Genomic DNA, 20,222 nt, shown 5'->3' with positions numbered 1-20,222 from the left:
ATTCAGGTGTACCTAAACATATAATACTCTTGTAATTTCTTAATGTAATTTAATTAGTTAGTGGATTTATGCCGAATATAAATCCACTAGAATATCGAAAATCGTAATATATAATATTATATATGGGGGCAGTGATAATTCCTGGACCGATTTCAACTATTTTTGCCACATACATAGCTACATGGAATCCAATATTTTACGTTCACTTAATTTTGCTAAGATATCTCATCGTAAATTTGAAAATACATAAACATAAAATATAGTAAATGGGGCTTTAGGAAATATTGACCTGATTTTGTACAATTTTTGCACAGAGACACACTAGTAGGAGTACATTTCCTTTGAATTACTTTGGAATATCTGAGAGTTTTACCAATATTTTCCATCAAAAGCTTTGAGGTCCTCAGGTTCGATATCTGAGGCCTTGAAAAGTTATAGTCTGATTTCACAGATTTTTATACAGATATCTTCGATATCTTCACTGGTGCTTAGTTTATAGATTGCTAAGTGAACGAATCAGATGGGCTTCAATATTGTGGTATATGAAAAGTAGGGGTGGTTGTAAATCGATTTCACCCACCTGCTCTGAGATCCACCTAAATTTCTTTCATGAGGGGTTTCATGGCATGATATTTTCCTCTTTTATATGGAATTAATTTTGAATTGGCCAGCCTTTCATTAGAGTTTGGTTGATGTCAATCGATTATGTTTACGAATACAGAACTAAAACACATCTTATAGAAATTTCTATCCGATATCTCAAATACACTGATTTGAAACACATTAATTTTCTTGCAAACAGATTGATTGAATAGACCCAGCGTTGTTCTTGCATATAGTGCTCTCTCCGTTGCAATTTCAAATATCCGAAAATCTTCTTATAAAACGATTTAAACTTTCGGAGTCGGCTTTAAAATGTAAGTTGTTACACTTTCGGAATATTATCAAGGAGTACTCCTTCGAATGGCCAAATTGACATCCCGATTATATAAAATAACTCAAAAAGTATCCCTAATAACATATGAGACAATTTATTGTCGATGCCAATAGTAACCAGCTGATCCGTACTTAATAGCTTACTCACATAGTATATTCAACGACAATTTTGTATTATAGCCTTATCTTAATATATGCACTTCTTTATACATTCCTTTAATGTAACTCTTAATGTGTTGAACGTCATATCTAGAAAGGAGGGCAAATTTGCATAGATAACATAGTTTTCGTCTGAGCTTCACTCTGATTAAGCTAATCGCTTCTTAATGACCTTACCTGGGAATTTCACAAAGCACTAAAGATACTAGATACCAAACTTGAAACCCGGCTACTATATATAAACCGCAAACGCTATTGTAAGTTGAGTTGTGAAAACATTTTCCGGTGTTCACTTCGACGGTTCAAAGCAAAAAACAAAAAATGAATAATCGCACTCTCTACGCCAAATTGCTAATCGCCCTAACTCTCTTGGTCGCTACAACCATACAAGATGACAGTGACGACACGACCGATGCGCATACGCTCCAATTGGTGCGCACACCACGCATAGTGAATGGCAACAATGCGGTACCCGGACAATTTCCTTACGTTGTTTCGGTACGTGTAGGTGGACAGCACAGTTGCGGTGGCACCCTAATTTCGCAAAGGAATGTCTTAACTGCAGCGCACTGCGTTTACAGGTAATATACTCAACCGTTATGATAATGTAGACACATAATTACAATGTGCATCTTTTGTCAGTCTGCCAGTACAGTTCCTATCGGTGCAGGCCGGTTCAATAAATCGTACGGCCGGTGGTGTTGTCGTTGATGTTGCATCAGTTACCACGCATCCGAATTTTTTCGATTACAATAACAACATTGCTGTGCTTAAACTTGTAACCAGTCTAAATTTCACCAATCTCATACAACCGATTCCGATCGCAAGCATGGACGTGCCCGATGGTGTGGGTGTTAATATTGCCGGTTGGGGACGTATTCGAGAGGCTGGCATACAGCCCGAGATCCTACAGTACAGTCGTTCGCTGCGTACGTTGGGTTATGAGGATTGTGCTCGTGTAGCCGCACCGACTAGTCCGACCATACTGTGTCTAGCCAAGACTTACGGTAATGGCATTTGTGGTGGTGATGCTGGTGGTCCCGCTATTTACAGGGGTATACTGGTTGGCATTGCGAGTCATCATATCTCGATTTGCGGTGATAGTACGCCCGATGGTTACACTAAGGTGTCGAATTTTACAACTTGGATAAGTGAAAATTCATGTTCCGCCACTGTATCCCCAGTATAAATGGAGAACAACTGAAAAATCTAAAAACCAAATATAAATATACAATTGACAGCATTAAAACGAATGTAACTGTGTAATTTATCTGGAATTCTTCTGGAATACAACACTGCGCTTTAGTAGTCATATATAAAAATTGTATTCCATTTCAATATTGTCTTCATTAATTTCTCTCAGTGTAGGTGTCTATATGTAGTTGTTTAATCAATGTTAATTTAATAGATATATCTCCTTTAATTGAACATATATGACTCAAGGAAGATATGTGATTCTTTGCTAGCACTTGCTACATGAGCTTTGTCTTAGGCAGGATGTCGGATCAAGGTTGCCAAAGTTAAGGCTTCATTGAATCAAGATGTAGACTAGTCTTTCGATCGTTACATTTATCCATCCAAAGTAGATTTTACGTACTTGAATATTTCCTTTCAAAACCAGCTTTTCTCTTTCAGATTATTTCAAGTCTAATATTTATTTATTACTCTCTACAACATAGATGGATGGTTCTGGATATAAAAGAGCTGCAATCTTTCGGCTACAAGTCCATAGGCAATTTATAGATCAATACATTGAGCGAATACGTAGTCGCTACACTCTGATGTAGATCGAAAAGTAATGATTCGGTGCACTACTCCAATCATTAAAAAATAAATACTCACAGGGTTGCCACCAGATTAAAAATTTTATTTTAAAAAAACCTCGTTCAAGTAAAAAATACTGCAATATGGTTATCAAACTCAAGCAGGTTTAAGAAACCTTGCAGTTGAAAATATTTTTATGGGTTGCCACCTTTTTAAAAATTACAATTCAACAAAATTTGTTAGACAAACATTTGAATTTAATGTTGATAACATACTAAAGAGGTTACAGAATGTTTACAGCTGAAAACTTTTTTTTGGAAGTTGCCACCTGTTTGAAAAAATAGAATTAAATAAAATTGGTGAAATAAGCTAATATAAAAATATGTTTTTAGTTAGCTGTACAGGTTTAGGAAAGCTAAAAGTTGAAAATATTTGTGAACAGGGTTGCCAGATTTTGAAATTTTTGTGGAATTAAATATATAAAGAAAACGAAATATTACAATGCTTAAATCTGAGTGCTCAGTTTTAAGAACGCCTGCTGTTGAATTTATTTTTGATAAGTGTTGCCACCTGTTTAAACTTTTTCTTTAACATATCTTCCGTTATTATTATGTTTCCTTCAACAATGAAGTAAGCCTTCTAGTTTTCATTATTTAATTATTATCTCCTAAATTTTATATGATTTTTGGTTTTAACTAATATCATTTATGGATTTAAATGAGGCTTCACAATTTAATAACTTCTTATAATTAAATTTTTTTTATCGATTTATATACTAACTACATACAAATCTACTTACAACCAACAACCGCTCCTTCCTTAGCAATCCAAAAAAAAAAGTGTTTCTCTCTGGCAATGTGTGCATTCAGGCAAAATGTTCTAAGCGTTTTGACCTTTCGGTCGGCACCTTCATCATCATTAATTTGCAGTGCAGCGGCTGTAGCTTAGAGCTCCAAGCAAAGCGTCACAGTTTACATAATAACAACTTGTAGTGGCTGAAGTGCTGATATCTATGTTTGCATATTTATTTATACTTAAATATATACTTGTGTATGTGCATACATTTATAAGCAAGCGTACGTCAGTGGAACACTCATACGCACCGTTGTGCTGTTGTGCCCCATATACAGCTTCTCAACCATGTTTTTGTTTTTGTAACTGCCCTATGCGCTCACAAGTTCACTGTGATTCAGTTTACACTGTTCAAGAAGCACAGCAGAAACACACTGTCTCATACAAACATGCAAAAGAACAGGCAAAAACAATAAAAATGAGAAAAAAGTATCCAAAAAATGCAAGCCCAAGCGGTGAAGAAGGTAAAAAGCATCATGAAAGCCTAAAATCAGTTTTATGCATTTTCTCGTCAACTCAATTCTTTGTGAGAGCTTTCTGTTTATTTTAAATTTTTTACTTAACTTTTTGTGTTTTTATCCCAAACAACATTCACTTTGACTTTGACTTTCGCTTTCATTATTCCTTTCACTGCCATTTATTTAGCTTGCCACTTGCGCTTTTTCGTTCGCCTTTTACTTGCTTTAATAATTGTTTTATTCAACAGCTTTTTCATGCTCATATACTCGCACTTTATTCTCCATGAAAGCTTTTCACTCTCAGTTGGTTACTATGACGGCAGCTTCCGAAGTTTTTCACTCCTTCAGCAAAGCATTGAACTTGCACAACTAAAAAGCTATTAAGCAGTCTTGCTCTTCAAGTTGCTTTGAGCGCCATCTGTATGCAATTTTCCGCAGCATCACTTGCTGTTTTTCGGAGAAAAAGCTGGAGAGAAACATCGCACTGGAGGAGCAGCATTCAATTTCAAGCTCCACACTGGTATTTCCAGTGCAATGACAAATGCAATGTTGTAACTGTTATTATTTTATTTGACATATACGTGCTTTCTACGAATGTTCCTCTTCCTTTTCCTTAAAATATGAATGATATCAAGTCCATCGAAATGAAAAAGGCTTTGCATTGCTTTTCTCGGAAGCAAATTATTCAAATATTTCATAGTAAATGTTCATAAGCGAGCCAAATGAGAATGAATTTAAATGTAAAGAATTCAACCGAAAAATGCTACACATATATGTAGATTTCGACATGTATAATGTGATATATGGATACCATATGCAATATGTAAAGGAAAATATTCAATCAAAGGCATAGATGAAAGCAATTCTTTCACTTCATACTAAAATCTTAAATGTGCAAACATATTGAATTAAATATTTAGTAAATTTGTATATTACTGTTTGTAACACAAACGAAACTGATTGCTTTTGATTATATGAACTTAATTAAAAGAATCCAGTATAATAAGGTTTTCAAAATTTTCCAACAAATACGATCATGAATTTGGGATTTTTTTGAGAATATTGTATCGTTTCGTTTCGATAATATATGATCGATATTATTTTTTTATCTTAAAGTTTTATTATTTGTTCACTTGTATTCTTTTTTGTTTACTAAAATAATAAACTATACTAAAATAATATCACAGAAAATAACGATCAGAAATATTTAAATACATAATCTTTACATATTTGCTTTAAAAATATAGCTACCAAAAATTATCGATAACATTTAACCATATTTTTTTTACAAATATCTTCCGAATCAATGACGACTTTCTTCTAAGTGATTATTGCGTATATTTCGCTATCATTTCTATTCATTTTTGTGCGGTTACTTCTTAAATCAATGAAACTTTTTTTCTTCCTGAAAATCGACAGTAAAAGCTACTGAATTACTGAACCCGAGGGCACAAAATAATTCCTTCTGTAAATAAAGAAGTCTAAAATACTGCGTTACCCACTTAAACTCTTAATTTAAATTCCAAAAATTTATAAACTTCTAGTCAACTATAACAAGATATTGTAACGGATTTCCAAAATAAATCGTTTACTCTAAAACTCTACCTTGAGTTCGATCACTGGATTGGCAAATAAAAGTCACACTTTAATGGCTATACACTAATCTTTATTTCTAATTCCTTATAACTTTAGTACCCAATACTCTACTTTACAACTCTAACTTATAACTTGTTTACACTTTTCTCGACAACTCTCTCCTTAGAATTGTCCTCACTCGACAACTCTCTTATCAGAACTGTGTCTTGCTGCCAGCCCGGCAGCCCTTATATAGTCGATTGCTAGCATGTTATCGTCACTCGAACATTCTGGCAACTACGAATATCGATGTCTAGATAGATCTGGCAAGTTATCGATTTCGATTGTCAATTCTAGTTTGTTCCGGTGCCATTTTCGTTACAATATATTCCCTATAGCCAAGCGGGGAATGAGATTCCTCCAATTATTTCGATCTCGTGCTTGCCTCTTGATTTGACTCCTATTGATGATCGAATTTCTTCACAAGGTTATAGCGGGTCGTGAGCGGGTGTGGATTTTCCTTCGGCTGTCTTGTTTATTTGTATTTGGATCGCGTCTCAGAACATTTTCGGCCCATAGGGGTGTTTGATTTGTGCGTGGTCAAAAGTCCGAGTTAGAGACGTGGACGGGCCCTTGCAAATTCATCGATTAGTGAAAACTTGCAGTTTTTGGATGTTAGGGGCTATGAGATCTCATGTTTCGCAACCCTGTAGAAGGGTTGCCTAAACATTGAAATTGAATATTTTTTTCTGAGACCTACTTTCGTTGCAGTTTCTTGCCACATAACTAGTTCTTTCACCTTGTCAGCAAAGGTGTGTATTATTAAACAAATGTAGCCTCCATTTTAGTCCAAGTCTTCAAGGCTTGGTAATTTATACTACTATTATAAAGAGGAGAGAATTGTAAGTATGTATATGTATGTGCCGATTTCAAAAATTCTTTCACCATTGGAAAGCTACATTCACCCCGAGTAACAAAAGCTATATATTTTGCAAGAATCTCAACTTTCGGGAAATAGTTCCCAGGTGAAGGCATCAAAAAGACTCCGTCATGGAAAATCTTAATCTGAAACTGAAAATCGTCTTGCAAGTCATTCTCTTCGCATCCCAATCGCTTGCCAGAGTGTCGCGTACCAAGCGCCCAAATTTCAAAACCTCCCAAGTGCGCGCTTGAGAGTCGAGTGTGGAGCGTGTGCCGCGGCTTGTAGAACAAAATATTAGAAATAATCAAGCTCCCACTAGGGAATCGAACTCTGAGCGTTCCCAATGCCTTCATAATCAGAGAGAAAGACAACGGACATCAAATACTAGAGGACGTAATAAGCTTTAGCCCATTACAAATAAAAAATATAATTTCATGTTCGAATTTTCCTCATTTCGCTTTTTTAAAATGAACCCACGCAAGAAACGGGAAAGTACATACATACATATGTATGGGAGAGTGTGTAAAAACGAATAGCTTTTGAAATGTTTGTTTAAGCCCGTGCGAAGCCGGAGCGGTCTGCTAGTGAAATATAAATAACTCACAAAGTGTAAAAGAAACGCAAAAGCTATATAAATCTGAACGTTGCCTCATGAAATGATTTTCAAATCGGGAACATCGTATATTAGTTAATACGCGTAGAATTCACTGAAGACCCACAAGAGTTTTTAGTAATGTCATTTGCTATTTTTATAATATACTGAATAGGCAGTTGCATATCGTATATTCAACAATATACTACGTTTAAGCGTGCTTTTAGGCGAATAGCCAATTTAAATGATAATAATGATGAAGCTAGTAACGAAAGTACTCATATAATTGCGACAAGATATTGTAATTTTTTCACAAAAAATTCTCTATAACACCCACACACATAAAACCTTTAGCAATTAGGTTGCACCATTTTCTAAACAAAAATTTTGACATTTCCCAACGTCTCGTAAACAACGAATAAATGTAGCAATAACAGTTAGATGCAAATGTCAGAAAAGCGATATGCCAACTGACAGCTGGAAATGCGCGCGCATTATCGAAAAGCAAACACACACACAGCAACAACAACAGCATGCAGGCACGGAAAGCTTTTTCCAGATGCCAAAATCTAATGCATTCGGAGCAAAAATGTGCGATGTTTCGCTTACCAAAGCATACACAACCGAAAGACAACAACATGAAATTGGTGGCAAGTAGAACAACAAAAACAAAATGCTGAGCAGAAGAGACATTGAAACGCCGCAGTGGCGTTGACTGTGGGAAAATTGCGTGCGCCTGCAAGATGAGTACTCACTAAACACACACACACACACACAGGCAAACATATGAAATTGGACAACTCACTCGCTGTGTGTTTACACATACACGCCGCCGCCGAGCAGCAGATTGAGGCACTCCGCGGGTGGGCGCTAGGCAGCCAACAACCGACCATCCGACCGACCGACCAAACTAGCCACCCAAAAAGAGCCGACGAGCAGCGAACGCGCACAGCCACTCAAAGCGACGAGCAACGCTGCGCTAAAACGGACGGCATACACAGCGGACGGATGCTGCCGAATTGAGTTGTGAATGTGAAAAGTATTGAGGCGGAGCGGATCGTTGGAAATGAAGCAGATTTTTTTTTTGTGTTGAATATATAAAACGCGCAGAAAAGCAAATAAAAAGCGCTCAATAAAATAAAATAAAAATAATTCAAATTAATTTCCAAGTATTAGAGAAAGAAAAACTTCAAAACGCTGTGGAAAATGCGCTGGAAATATACACAGCACACTCACACGTGTCCGCCGCGCTTTCGCTGCAGAAGAAATCAAGCGTTTTCGGTGCATTAGTACGCGTTAACTGGCGATTTTCGCGTTTCACATATCGATGTGTGTGTGAGTGTGTGCGCGTGTGAAAAATCTGTGACAATTTTTACGAAAATAAATTCAATGTCGGAAGTCGCGTAAAAGAGACAAAGTGTCTCGGTGCAAAGCATTCTGCTTTGGTGAACTGCTGAAAATTTGAAAACTTTTTTTTTCAAAATCGAAAAGCATTCGCCACAAAAAAAAAAAAATAAAACAAATCAACTGTGCAAAGTCTCTAAGCGCAAAATTACAAAAGAAAAAACACAAAATTACAACAAAAAAGTGTGCACTCACTCGCCACAGTGCTGTGCTGTGCGATTCAGGCTACTTAACCTTGACATATCAAACGACAAGACGCATCTCGTGGCTACAAACAGCAGCCAACCATACAACCAACCAACCAAGCGACCAGCCACCCTATACCTACCTACCACTAACCACCAGCATCAGCAGCAGCAGAGACAAGCCACCAGCAGCTGTGGGCTGCAGTCGCGCTACGCAAAAAAAAAAATAAAAACAACAACGGCAAAGTGACAAGTGTAACTGCCAAAGCGTGTAACAATGCTGGAAAACAATAAATAGACGAAATCAAATCGCTGAAGTGAAAAAATCACAAGTGCAAATAGGAAAATGTGTCTCAAGTGTTAATCACAAAAATCAAAACAAAATTTATTTTGAAATTTTGCAAAAGAAAATCTCAATATTTTAAATATCTGTCGATCGGTTCATTGTAGTGAGCAAAGTGTGTTTGTTTTTAAAAGTGTTTTAATACGCCGAAGTTTGTGAAACCAACGTGAGAAATAAAAAAAGGAAGCAGAAAAAACAAGCGTACAAAGCAACGTTAATCAAAAAACAACAACAAAACATCAACGCATATTGTAAATATTGGATTGAATAGTTAGAAACATAAAATTATTATTTTTTAAACAATAAATTATAATAAAAAAAATTATTTTTTTTTTTTTCAAAGTAAAGTAATAAAACGATTTAATCGTTTCAACTATTATAATCATAAATATTATAAAAAAACAATCAATAAATTACAATGAAAATATAAAAAAAATAAAAAAAGTATTTTTTTGATTAAAATATGAAAAAAATATATTTTATATAACACATTAAAGATAAAATAATTTTAAAAAATTTATATTTTTTATTTTTTTTTTTTATATAAAGAATAGAATTAATTGAACACATTAATTAATCGCACAAGAGGCTTGATATGGAGTATTTAGAATTAAAAAAAAAAATAACCTTGTTATATATAATAAAAAAATAATATAATATAAAAATAAAATATATAAATTTAAATAAATGTATATAAAATGTCAATAAAAAAAATTAAAACAATTTATTGACTAATTACTTTATTAATTATAATTAAATATACGCCAAAAAGTTAAACCCTGAAATCAATTAATCAAAATATAAAACAAAGATAATTTATAATAATTTCCAGAAATAACTAAAATAATATTAAAAAGTCCACTAAGTACTATATTTGTTTAAGTATTTTAATTGCATGAAGCATACATTTAGGAGCAATTCAAATTCATGGAAATATTTGGTATAAAACTGAACTACTTTGATGATCGCTGATTTCGAATCCGGTGTCGCTTTTTCAAAATTCAAAATGGCTTATTGGTTCGTAATCAGCGACCCGAGAACCTCCAAGTAACGTATATCGACCGATTCCGATGAATTTTTCAAAATAGCGTCCGCCATATTGGAGCCGCCATTTTGAATATAAAAAAAACCAACACCAGATTCGTAATCAGGGACCCCGAGAATCCCCGAGCAACGAGTTTCGAGTGATTCCGATGAAGTTTCAAAAACGCTGTCCGTCATATTGGTTTTCTGGGATTAAGTCAAAATCCTGATCTGATGAACAGGGCACACATAGCAAGACCCTCAGGTCATGACAAAATTTTTGGTTTGTGCTGCTGTGTAATGGTTTAATGGATGGCAATACTGACAACATCATCAACATCAATGATTTGCTTCAGAAGGACTACAATTTTTTTCTCTAATACTTACTTACTCTCAAGAATATATTCTGCCTTGCGGTAAAAATTTTTTTTTTGTGAAATAAATTTGAGAAAATAGTGCTCTTTCTCTGACTTCACTTTCTTCATTACTATTGACTTGTTTTTGCGATAATGGTAGGAGAAATTCTGTAATACATATACTTCAGTCGTCATACGTTCGAATAATATGATATTGCCTTTTTGAGGTTGATTCAGTAACGAAGAGCAAAGAACAGGTTGGAATTATGTAAATCTCTCTGATTAGGCTCAAAAGTCAAAGATGTTAGACAACATATTTCACTGCAGTTTCAATACTTTCCTAACTATAAGGTGGATTTAAACTAAGAAGTGTTCAAACATTCAGTAATTAAAACTACGAATTTCAATTATTTTGAAAATTTTCTATTCAGTGGCATAATTTGATAAATCCTTTTGATACTATACCGTTTCAAGTAACCTAAGTTGTCTTAGTTATAAATCGGTAGGCATAAAGTTTCCCTTTCTTCGAAGTTTTCTCCGCCCGTTAGCAGTCGTTCGCGAGATATTTGGAACAGAAAAAGAAAGAAGAGCATCATTTTACAAATTCCTGAACTTTGTGTGATAATTTTTTTAATCACTATGCGTTTTAATTATGACTTTATTTACAAAATTTCAACACATTTCCGTTAAACATTTCGAAACTCAAAAAGTGACAATGTTTTAAAAAAGTTTTAGCATTTTTTAAGTAAAGGAATTTTGAATAATTTATATTTGCACATGCCATGCCAAATAAATGTGTGCATCGATGGCAAATAAGCCAATAAACGAGAACTATTTCCATAGTTAAGCCACGCTCGCATAGTAAAACCCTCGCACACATGCACATGAGTACGCATATAAATAGCGTAAATTCGACCAAAAGCGCTGAAACACGCTGTTTTATACTAAACATATTCCCAATAACAAATGCATATAAGTAAATGAATATATATATTTATATAAGATATGTATATAGTTGGATCTTTTGATGCCAAGTACACCTGCACTAGGGGTCACCAAATATACGAATCTATGGCATATATAAATCTGCCTTTCAAAGGCCATTGCTTACCGTTAAACAAATACAACCAAATAGAGCATAACACACCTTCAAACACACACATATATACATACATACACATATATTCACATATTATATAACAAAGCGCGGAGCAGCGATTCGTAGCGACAAAAATAGGCATTCGTACTTAGAAGTGGAAGTACTCGTAGTAACGGCAATAAATAGCAAAGCGTGCGCCACAAGCAATGGCAGCAGCACAACAGCAACAACAATAACAAGAGCAGCAGCTCTAACATTCGTCCTTAGCCAAAAGCAAAGAACAGGCATATATACATCTGTTCGTATGTATGTATGGAATGTGTGAAATGCTGCAGAAGCACAAGAGGCAGCCGAAGCAGCGAGAGACACACAAGAAGTAGCCGTAAAATTTGTGCAAAAATATTGTAGCATTCTTCTTAAGGGCATTCCAAAGGCAATTTTCTACACTCGCTCGCTTGCTCGCTCGAATACACTACACGCCACACTACAGCAAACAGCTGCAATCACGTACATACACACACACACGCACTTGAAGAGATAATACATAAATATAAACAGTTATATAAGTGCATAAATAATTCTTTTTCGCTTCTTTTCCCGCTCGAACGTGTACTCAAAATGCATGTGTGAAGCGCAGCGAAGAAGCTGCGAAAAAAATCGAAAAACTTGCAACAACAGTAACAAAAAGAAAGCGTGACACTTCCACTGTAAACAAGGTGACTTTGCTGCATGAAAAATGTGTGAAAAAGTCGCTTAAATATAAATTGTATGTATGTATGTATGTTTGCTGGACTGCAGCAGCAGTTGCAATTTTCCAAGCAATGGATGTATGTTTGTGTGTGTTGTTGCTGTATGGCAACACTGAAGGTGTTCGCGCGTGTCAGTTGTTGAAATGTCACTAAGTGCAGCGCCAGCCAAATCATGCAACCGAATTTGCCAGAAAATGTTAAACAACAACAAACAAACATGTCTCTGATTGCTACTATTCGTTCGTTGTTGTTATTGCGGCAAATATTTGTTGTGAAAGTTTAATTTGTAATTTATTTGCATTATGAATACAAAATTGTTGACGATTTATTGTCAGCTAAGTTGCAGTGATGAAGTAGGTCGTTAAGTTTTGCAAAAGAAAATAGTCTTCATAATTTTATTTTTCTTGAATGCCGACGTTTTGGTAAAGTAGGCAAGAATTGTCAAAAAATACCTTTCACGCAAATTCTAGGGACAGGTAGAGTGAGAAATGTATGGACCAGTTCAAAAAATAATGTTTAGAAAAGTAGTATATTGGTATTCGTTATTAGATTTTATGGAACTAATTTCGTCTCCTTTTGGTAACAGCTTACCTTACATTGAAGGCAATATTATCAAATATTTTTTGTTGTTGTAGCGATTTAAAATATTTCCCAAATATGTTTTTCAAATGGCGTCTACTTCACTGTCTTGGTCTTTATAAAACTCCGCGTCTGTCGCGGTTTTGATGGGACAACATTTTCTAAGTCCGAGACTTTATGACATACTTATTTCTGCAGGATAATATGAAAAATGTGGTTGGATGCCATTATAATCAATATATAGCAATTAGAGGCAGGATATCCCGACTTTATCTGTTTTTGGATCAATTCACATTATGGTAAAACAAAGGTTTTTCACTTAGCCGTATTAAAATGTCGAACGCGTTTATTGATATCTTTTTTTAATAAGAGCGCTACAGAAGCTTTTTTAAAGCTTTCATTGATTGATCTTTATTCCAGTGAAAGTCATTCGATGCCATTTTGTAAGGAATTCGATTTCTTTTGTATGATCACCACGAGCACCCTTGCAGAAGTCCAGACGCTGAACACAATTTTCGGCGGTTTTCAAGCATAAATCGGTCGACACTACTGCAATTTCGATGTTCGTATGAAGTTCATCAATCGTCGCTGGCTCGTTAGCATATAAGTCAAGTACTTGACGTAGCTCCACAAGAAATAATCTAACGGCGTCAAATCGCACGGAAGGAGGCGGTCAATTGCCTGGGGCGTTTCGTGAGATAACACATTCACGAAACTTGGTTTTCAATAAATCGATTGTACATTCGCTGTGTTACTTGTGGCTCCGTGCTGTTGGAACCACATATTGTATAAGTCCATATCATCCAATTCGGATACCCCCCAATAATGAATACCCCGTGAGAACTCTGTAGCCTAAAATTTAAGAATGTTTTTCATTGTTTCATAAACATTGCATTTTTGGGCTCATTTATTCATTTTAACTATTTTATTATTAAACCAAATATATTAGGTCATAAGAGTCTTAACTTTACTGTCTTTAAACAGCTTAAAAACTTAAATATAATACATAACATCAAAACAGTAAGGCATTTCGCACAGGGCACTTAAACAAAGTACCACAGTCATGCGCGATGTTCATCCGTTGCTAGTTCGACAACGACTGAATGATAGAGCGTAAGCATGTGATGCGAAGTCGGCACAATTGTGCCAAGCAGTGCCGACCACTGATGTAGGCCAAGCTCTTTTCCAAAAATTCGACACAGCGACGTCACAGAGATGCCCAACGCTTGAGAACGACGTGTGAGAAATTGATTTGGGTCTTCCTCACTGGCACGGAAACATATTGTGCTGTGCCTGTGCATTCAAATTTTTCCACTAAAGTTGAGGCTACTGACTACGATTTCGACTCGTTGTTGGATCCTATATCTTTCCATGATAAAATGACGAACCTTACTGAAGAGAAATGTCAAAAGAGCTATCCCTATCGATCTACTTTTGTAGCGTCCCTATTGAAAAACTTTTTATAACATAAAAGTTGAAAAATTCGTTCATATTTGAAATACATAATATCTCACGTGTAAAATTCTGATCTCATTATTTACATATATCTCACTAACATACCGATATATACAGTAGGAAATTAATCGGAGATAAGAAAACATTTTAATCGAGTAATAAGAAATTAATCGGAGATAAGTGATATCAGGAAATTAATCGGAGATAAGAAAACATTTTAATCGAGTAATAAGAACCGAGGTCAGATGACCTGACCCATCGTTTTTTTTCAATTGAGTAGAACGTTTAAACAATTTATTTTTGAAGGAACTTTTCAAAACAGTACAAATTCTTATACTTTTGCCTTTTCAACTTTGTTGCAATGTCTTTTCCATTTTTTTTTTTATTTTAAATAGAATAACTGATATTTTGAAACATTTGTTTAACTAGATAACTTGAACAAATAATAAATAATTCTACTGTTATACCATTTATATGTTATAGCGAATTTACCTCGCTATCTTGTTGTTGCATTAATGTAGAGATTATTTTAAAATAGAACAACCCTCTCAGTTAGCGAACAGCTAAATGGCGAATCGAAGAACACCTACAATTTCATTGAATATCTATCAAGCATATTTATTACTATATGTAAATAGATTACAAAAGACTAAACAAATTACAAAGTAATTCATAATATTTTCGCAAATTCATAAAGCCAACGGAATTCTAGTTACCTAGCTTTTAGTCGCAAAATACAAAATAATTTCCTAAACTGTTTACAACAATTTGTTAGAAATCCACAAAGTAATGGCCTGAGTAACCTCATAAATCATGGACTTAATAGGCAAGATATTCATTAACGTTTATGCAAATTTCGAAATACCTTTCGAAGTCAACCGTATTGAACTGCATGCGGCGACTAATTGACTTATAGTATGCCTGCACTGCACTGCAAATACATATAGTTTAGATGTACATAGTGTGGCGCTAGAACAAGCTTATATACATACAAATGTGAATGTTTATTAGCATATTTGCTTAAATAGATGTATATACTCATGTATAGGTGCCGTATATATTGAGTTTTAATTGTTGCTATACAATAAATTTCAAAATAGATACTACTTTATTTATACACCTTACTTATTTGTATACATATGTATGTGTTTATAAATATCTTGCTATTCACCTGTAAAGCGATCGAGCGTTAATTTCAGCGTGTTTGTATTGGCAAATACTTACATATGTGTGGTTGTGTGGAGCGTTCAAATGGCAAATATGCAAAGATTTATTGACTATTGGCTGGTATTAGCAGCAACCAAATCAAGTCTTAATTTACTTGCAGTCGAAATATTCACAACTACCTATGTACCTACAGTAATATATTATTACTTGTTTACCTATAGTATTTGTTGTTGGTCTGCTGGTTTTGTAAACTTTCTTTACATTACGGGCATACGTTGTTTAAAATTTGTATTAACCGAATAATAGTTCTAAGCACAGAAAATAGTGAATATATGATTAATTCATAACCGCAATCAGTGTAAGGTGCGTAGTCAAAGTAAAGCCATCATTATGTTCTTTTAATATTTTATCAATATTTTCATTTTCTTCCACTTAAACTATCCTTTACTTAACCTGACAGTCTTCAGATAAACAATAGAAGTAAGTAACATTTTAACTTCAATTTTGCTTATAAAAAATACTGATTTCTGTCCTTCATATAAACTTAGTTAAAGCTAATACTGAAAAATCACACGAAAAAAGCTATATTACTTACAGAAGGTCACAACTGATTCCAAGTGATATCAGAAACAATCAGTATTTTCTAAATTATTATTATTATTTTTTTAAATAAATTAATGACTCTCCCAAATAGTGTTTACAAAAAATCTATTATACGCGTCATAAAGACTTTAAAATTAAGATTATATAATGGAGTATTATACATCTCATTTGCAAGAACGCCAAAAGAATTCTTGGCATAAATACGTGACCAACCTCACTCTTCGGAGATCCCGATACTAAAAAACCAATAGCTCAAAAAAAAAACAAATAACAGTAATTTATAAATTTCCAATTTCATTTTTGGATTCAAAAAAGTCCAAATGAACAAGCCAATACGTGATTTTGCTCTGCCATAAGATCACCTTATTGTTACTCTTATTTTACCAATCGATTATATAAAATTATTTGAGGAATGATTCCGAGTTGACATTTCATCCAGTAATATGAACCGGAGATTACAGATCTTATTCAAATGGCTATAACTGCTGTTTATTTCAATTGGTATAAACAATTTGAGGATTTTTTACTTCATTACATTAACAACCAATATATGATCTCTTAGTTCGCAGAAAAAATCTCAAAACATAAAGGGATTCCCTAATAAAGTAACAAACAATAAGAATTATTTCCCCTACTGAAGCACAGACCTACATATATAGTCTGATACTCATTTGATGAAATAGTGTAAACTATCCGATTCATACAATTCGAGCATATGAGACAGAAAAAGTTGTCTATAAAAAGACTAAAGTTTAACTTTTGGATAATTTTGACATTTAATGAAGATCATTTCATTTTTGTCGAAGAAAGATGACATAGTTACTGTTGTTGTTGTAATAGTATAAACTAATCTACAAATAGTTAGGAAGGTCATGTTAACGATCCCTTGTCAATTAGTTTTCTGAGTATATTCTGAGTACATAAAAGCGACTCTTTGGAATAGATAACAGTAACAAACACTTTTGCTATATGTTGAAAATTTTTATCTTCTGTGTATCTGAAATATTAAGATATCTTTACATGATATTCCTTGACACGTGTCTGGTTTATAATGCCAGAATCCTTGTATAAAATTTCATTATTCTGGTGAAAATTTTGTAAGTTCTCGAAAGCTTCTTTAATCAGGATTAAATGATTTTTTCGTGCAAGTTTTAATTTATTTATATTTTCCACTAATATTTACCTCATCTATAGTGTTATATAACCTAATTTTATTTTCACCCTTTTTCCCGGTTAACTTTCTCTGCTAATAACTTACTGCTATTCCAATAATAGCTTCCTCTTTTACATCTCTTGCATTCTAGTATTCATTCATTATTACCATTCAGCCATTTCTCTCCATTCTTTATGATTATTTCACTTTCCAGTTTTTAGTCTCTATTTTATATGTGTTATACATATTCTGTTTCCATTATCGTTTCATTAACTTTATTCCATTTTATGCTTTTTATCGTAATTTCTCTTTTCATCTTCATTTCCTCTTTAATTTTACTTTCACACTTCATTTCTCTTTCATACTTCATTCTCTTTCACACAATTTTAACATTTAATACACAATATAGGCAAATATAGGCAATATTTTACATTCTTTATCGTTTCTTTCTCCCATTTTCTGTATCCTGACCTTCATCACAACCTTTCTCATATGCCAAACTGCTATCCTTCACTCCTTTGTGTGTGCCATTTTCTGCTTTTAATTTCTTTTTTATAACCAAAAAACGACTTCATCATGGACTTTATTCGGTTGATAACTTTTTTTTCAATTGTATTCTAGTGTTGTTCTTTTTATTTGGTTATAAACCTGCTGTAACATGCACCATTAGTTGTATACAACAACAGCAAAAACAACATCTAATGAACACTGCCACGTTTCGCAGTTCCTTTGTGATTTTTACTTTCTTTTTATTTATTTTTTCTCTTTTTCTCTCTTCATATTGCTTTCGGTCGATTTCGCAGCAGCGTCAAAGCGAGAGAGCACCGCAGCAGGTCGCATGTCAGCCATGTGGTGAGGCCAAATAAAGGGTGATTTTTTAAGAGCTTGATAACTTTTAAAAAAAAAAAAACGCATAAAATTTGCAAAATCTCATCGGTTCTTTATTTGAAACGTTAGATTGGTTCATGACATTTACTTTTTGAAGATAATTTCATTTAAATGTTGACCGCGGCTGCGTCTTAGGTGGTCCATTCGGAAAGTCCAATTTTGGGCAACTTTTTCGAGCATTTCGGCCGGAATAGCCCGAATTTCTTCGGAAATGTTGTCTTCCAAAGCTGGAATAGTTGCTGGCTTATTTCTGTAGACTTTAGACTTGACGTAGCCCCACAAAAAATAGTCTAAAGGCGTTAAATCGCATGATCTTGGTGGCCAACTTACGGGTCCATTTCTTGAGATGAATTGTTCTCCGAAGTTTTCCCTCAAAATGGCCATAGAATCGCGAGCTGTGTGGCATGTAGCGCCATCTTGTTGAAACCACATGTCAACCAAGTTCAGTTCTTCCATTTTTGGCAACAAAAAGTTTGTTAGCATCGAACGATAGCGATCGCCATTCACCGTAACGTTGCGTCCAACAGCATCTTTGAAAAAATACGGTCCAATGATTCCACCAGCGTACAAACCACACCAAACAGTGCATTTTTCGGGATGCATGGGCAGTTCTTGAACGGCTTCTGGTTGCTCTTCACCCCAAATGCGGCAATTTTGCTTATTTACGTAGCCATTCAACCAGAAATGAGCCTCATCGCTGAACAAAATTTGTCGATTTGTCGATTTTTCGATTTGTCGAACCGAACACTGATTTTGGTAATAAAATTCAATGATTTGCAAGCGTTGCTCGTTAGTAAGTCTATTCATGATGAAATGTCAAAGCATACTGAGCATCTTTCTCTTTGACACCATGTCTGAAATCCCACGTGATCTGTCAAATACTAATGCATGAAAATCCTAACCTCAAAAAAATCACCCGTTAGATAGTCAAGTGAAAATAACTGAAAACAACTGAAATTGTCTAACTGCCTCCTAAGTACTTCTGGGTTGAGTGTGTGTACGAGTACTCGCTTTGTTATTCGCCTTTGCGCTTCACACGACTATTCGTCGTTGCGAACACAATGAAAGTGTGTTCGTTTTTTGGCCTGAAGGATGTAGATGCATGTATATATATTTGTATATAAGTATGTATATTACTGCTTGTCCATGTGTGTGTATGTGTGTGTGTTTGGTAAACGATGTAGAACATATTTCCGATATTAATAAATTCTCTCGCTTGAATGCGAGTATTATTAGCTGCTTACAAAGCATTAATCTTATTTGAATGCGTACGAATGAGTAGTTGTGCCTACTGAATGAAATATTGCATATGTATTAAGTACAAACATACATGCATGCATATTAATTTATTCATATGTATTTATACTTATATACTTCAAAAAGATGGTATTATTGCTATTAAGATTATTTTATTGTGTTCCAAATCCATTTATTATAGAAAATATATAAGAAACTAGATTCGAAATGAAATTAATATCTTTTATAGTTTATTCTATTATTCTATGATATTCTTCGATATCCCCGAGAGTTGAAAAATGTTAAATGTTGTTAATATTTATAATAGTGCCTCTCATTCAATTAAGCAAATTGTTAGGATTTTTGCATATAAATTATCATATGAAAAATTTTACAAGAATTTTGATGCCATCCAACTTAAGTAATAAATTTTATTGATATACAATATTCATCTCTAATCTCTATACCAGCGTAACCCGTGAAAAATTAGGCGATTTTCCTGATTTTTTTTTTTTTTTTTTTTAAGAAAACTCTATAAAGGTACCCAATTTCTGAATTGATTCCGGCCGAATGAGTAGCTGAAACAAACAAATTCAAAAAGTTTATTAAAGTTGAAGGTATTTCCTATACAATGGCCTACAATTTTTTAAAAATATCAAAAATTAACAAAGTGGCAAAGTTCTGAAAAAGTGGCGTTTTTTTAGGTTAAATGTTTTCGTTGCTT

General features: G+C 34.1%; 2 protein-coding genes across 10 annotated transcripts in view; both read left to right on the top strand.

Moving 5' to 3' along the window:
* Window positions 1-20,222, top strand: part of Sh_1 (potassium voltage-gated channel protein Shaker) — a 390,305-nt gene that overhangs the window by 266,314 nt on the left and 103,769 nt on the right. The window lies entirely within an intron of this gene.
* Window positions 1,345-2,348, top strand: LOC105208974 (serine protease SP24D). Its single transcript, XM_011179084.3, has 2 exons — window positions 1,345-1,676; window positions 1,738-2,348. The coding sequence occupies exons 1-2, from the start codon at window positions 1,417-1,419 to the stop codon at window positions 2,282-2,284; spliced, it is 807 nt and encodes a 268-aa protein (XP_011177386.1). The 5' UTR covers window positions 1,345-1,416; the 3' UTR covers window positions 2,285-2,348.

This window comes from Zeugodacus cucurbitae, chromosome 5 (genome assembly GCF_028554725.1).
Source record: "Zeugodacus cucurbitae isolate PBARC_wt_2022May chromosome 5, idZeuCucr1.2, whole genome shotgun sequence".
NCBI lineage: Eukaryota > Metazoa > Arthropoda > Insecta > Diptera > Tephritidae > Zeugodacus > Zeugodacus cucurbitae.
This window is presented reverse-complemented; position numbering and strand designations above follow the sequence as displayed.

Bases quoted from the DNA above. Each gene is read 5' to 3' on its own strand.
- LOC105208974 (XM_011179084.3), top strand. From the start codon at position 1,417: ATGAATAATCGCACTCTCTACGCCAAATTGCTAATCGCCCTAACTCTC. The intron at 1,677-1,737 runs GTAATATACTCA...ATCTTTTGTCAG, and splicing joins GCAGCGCACTGCGTTTACAG to TCTGCCAGTACAGTTCCTAT.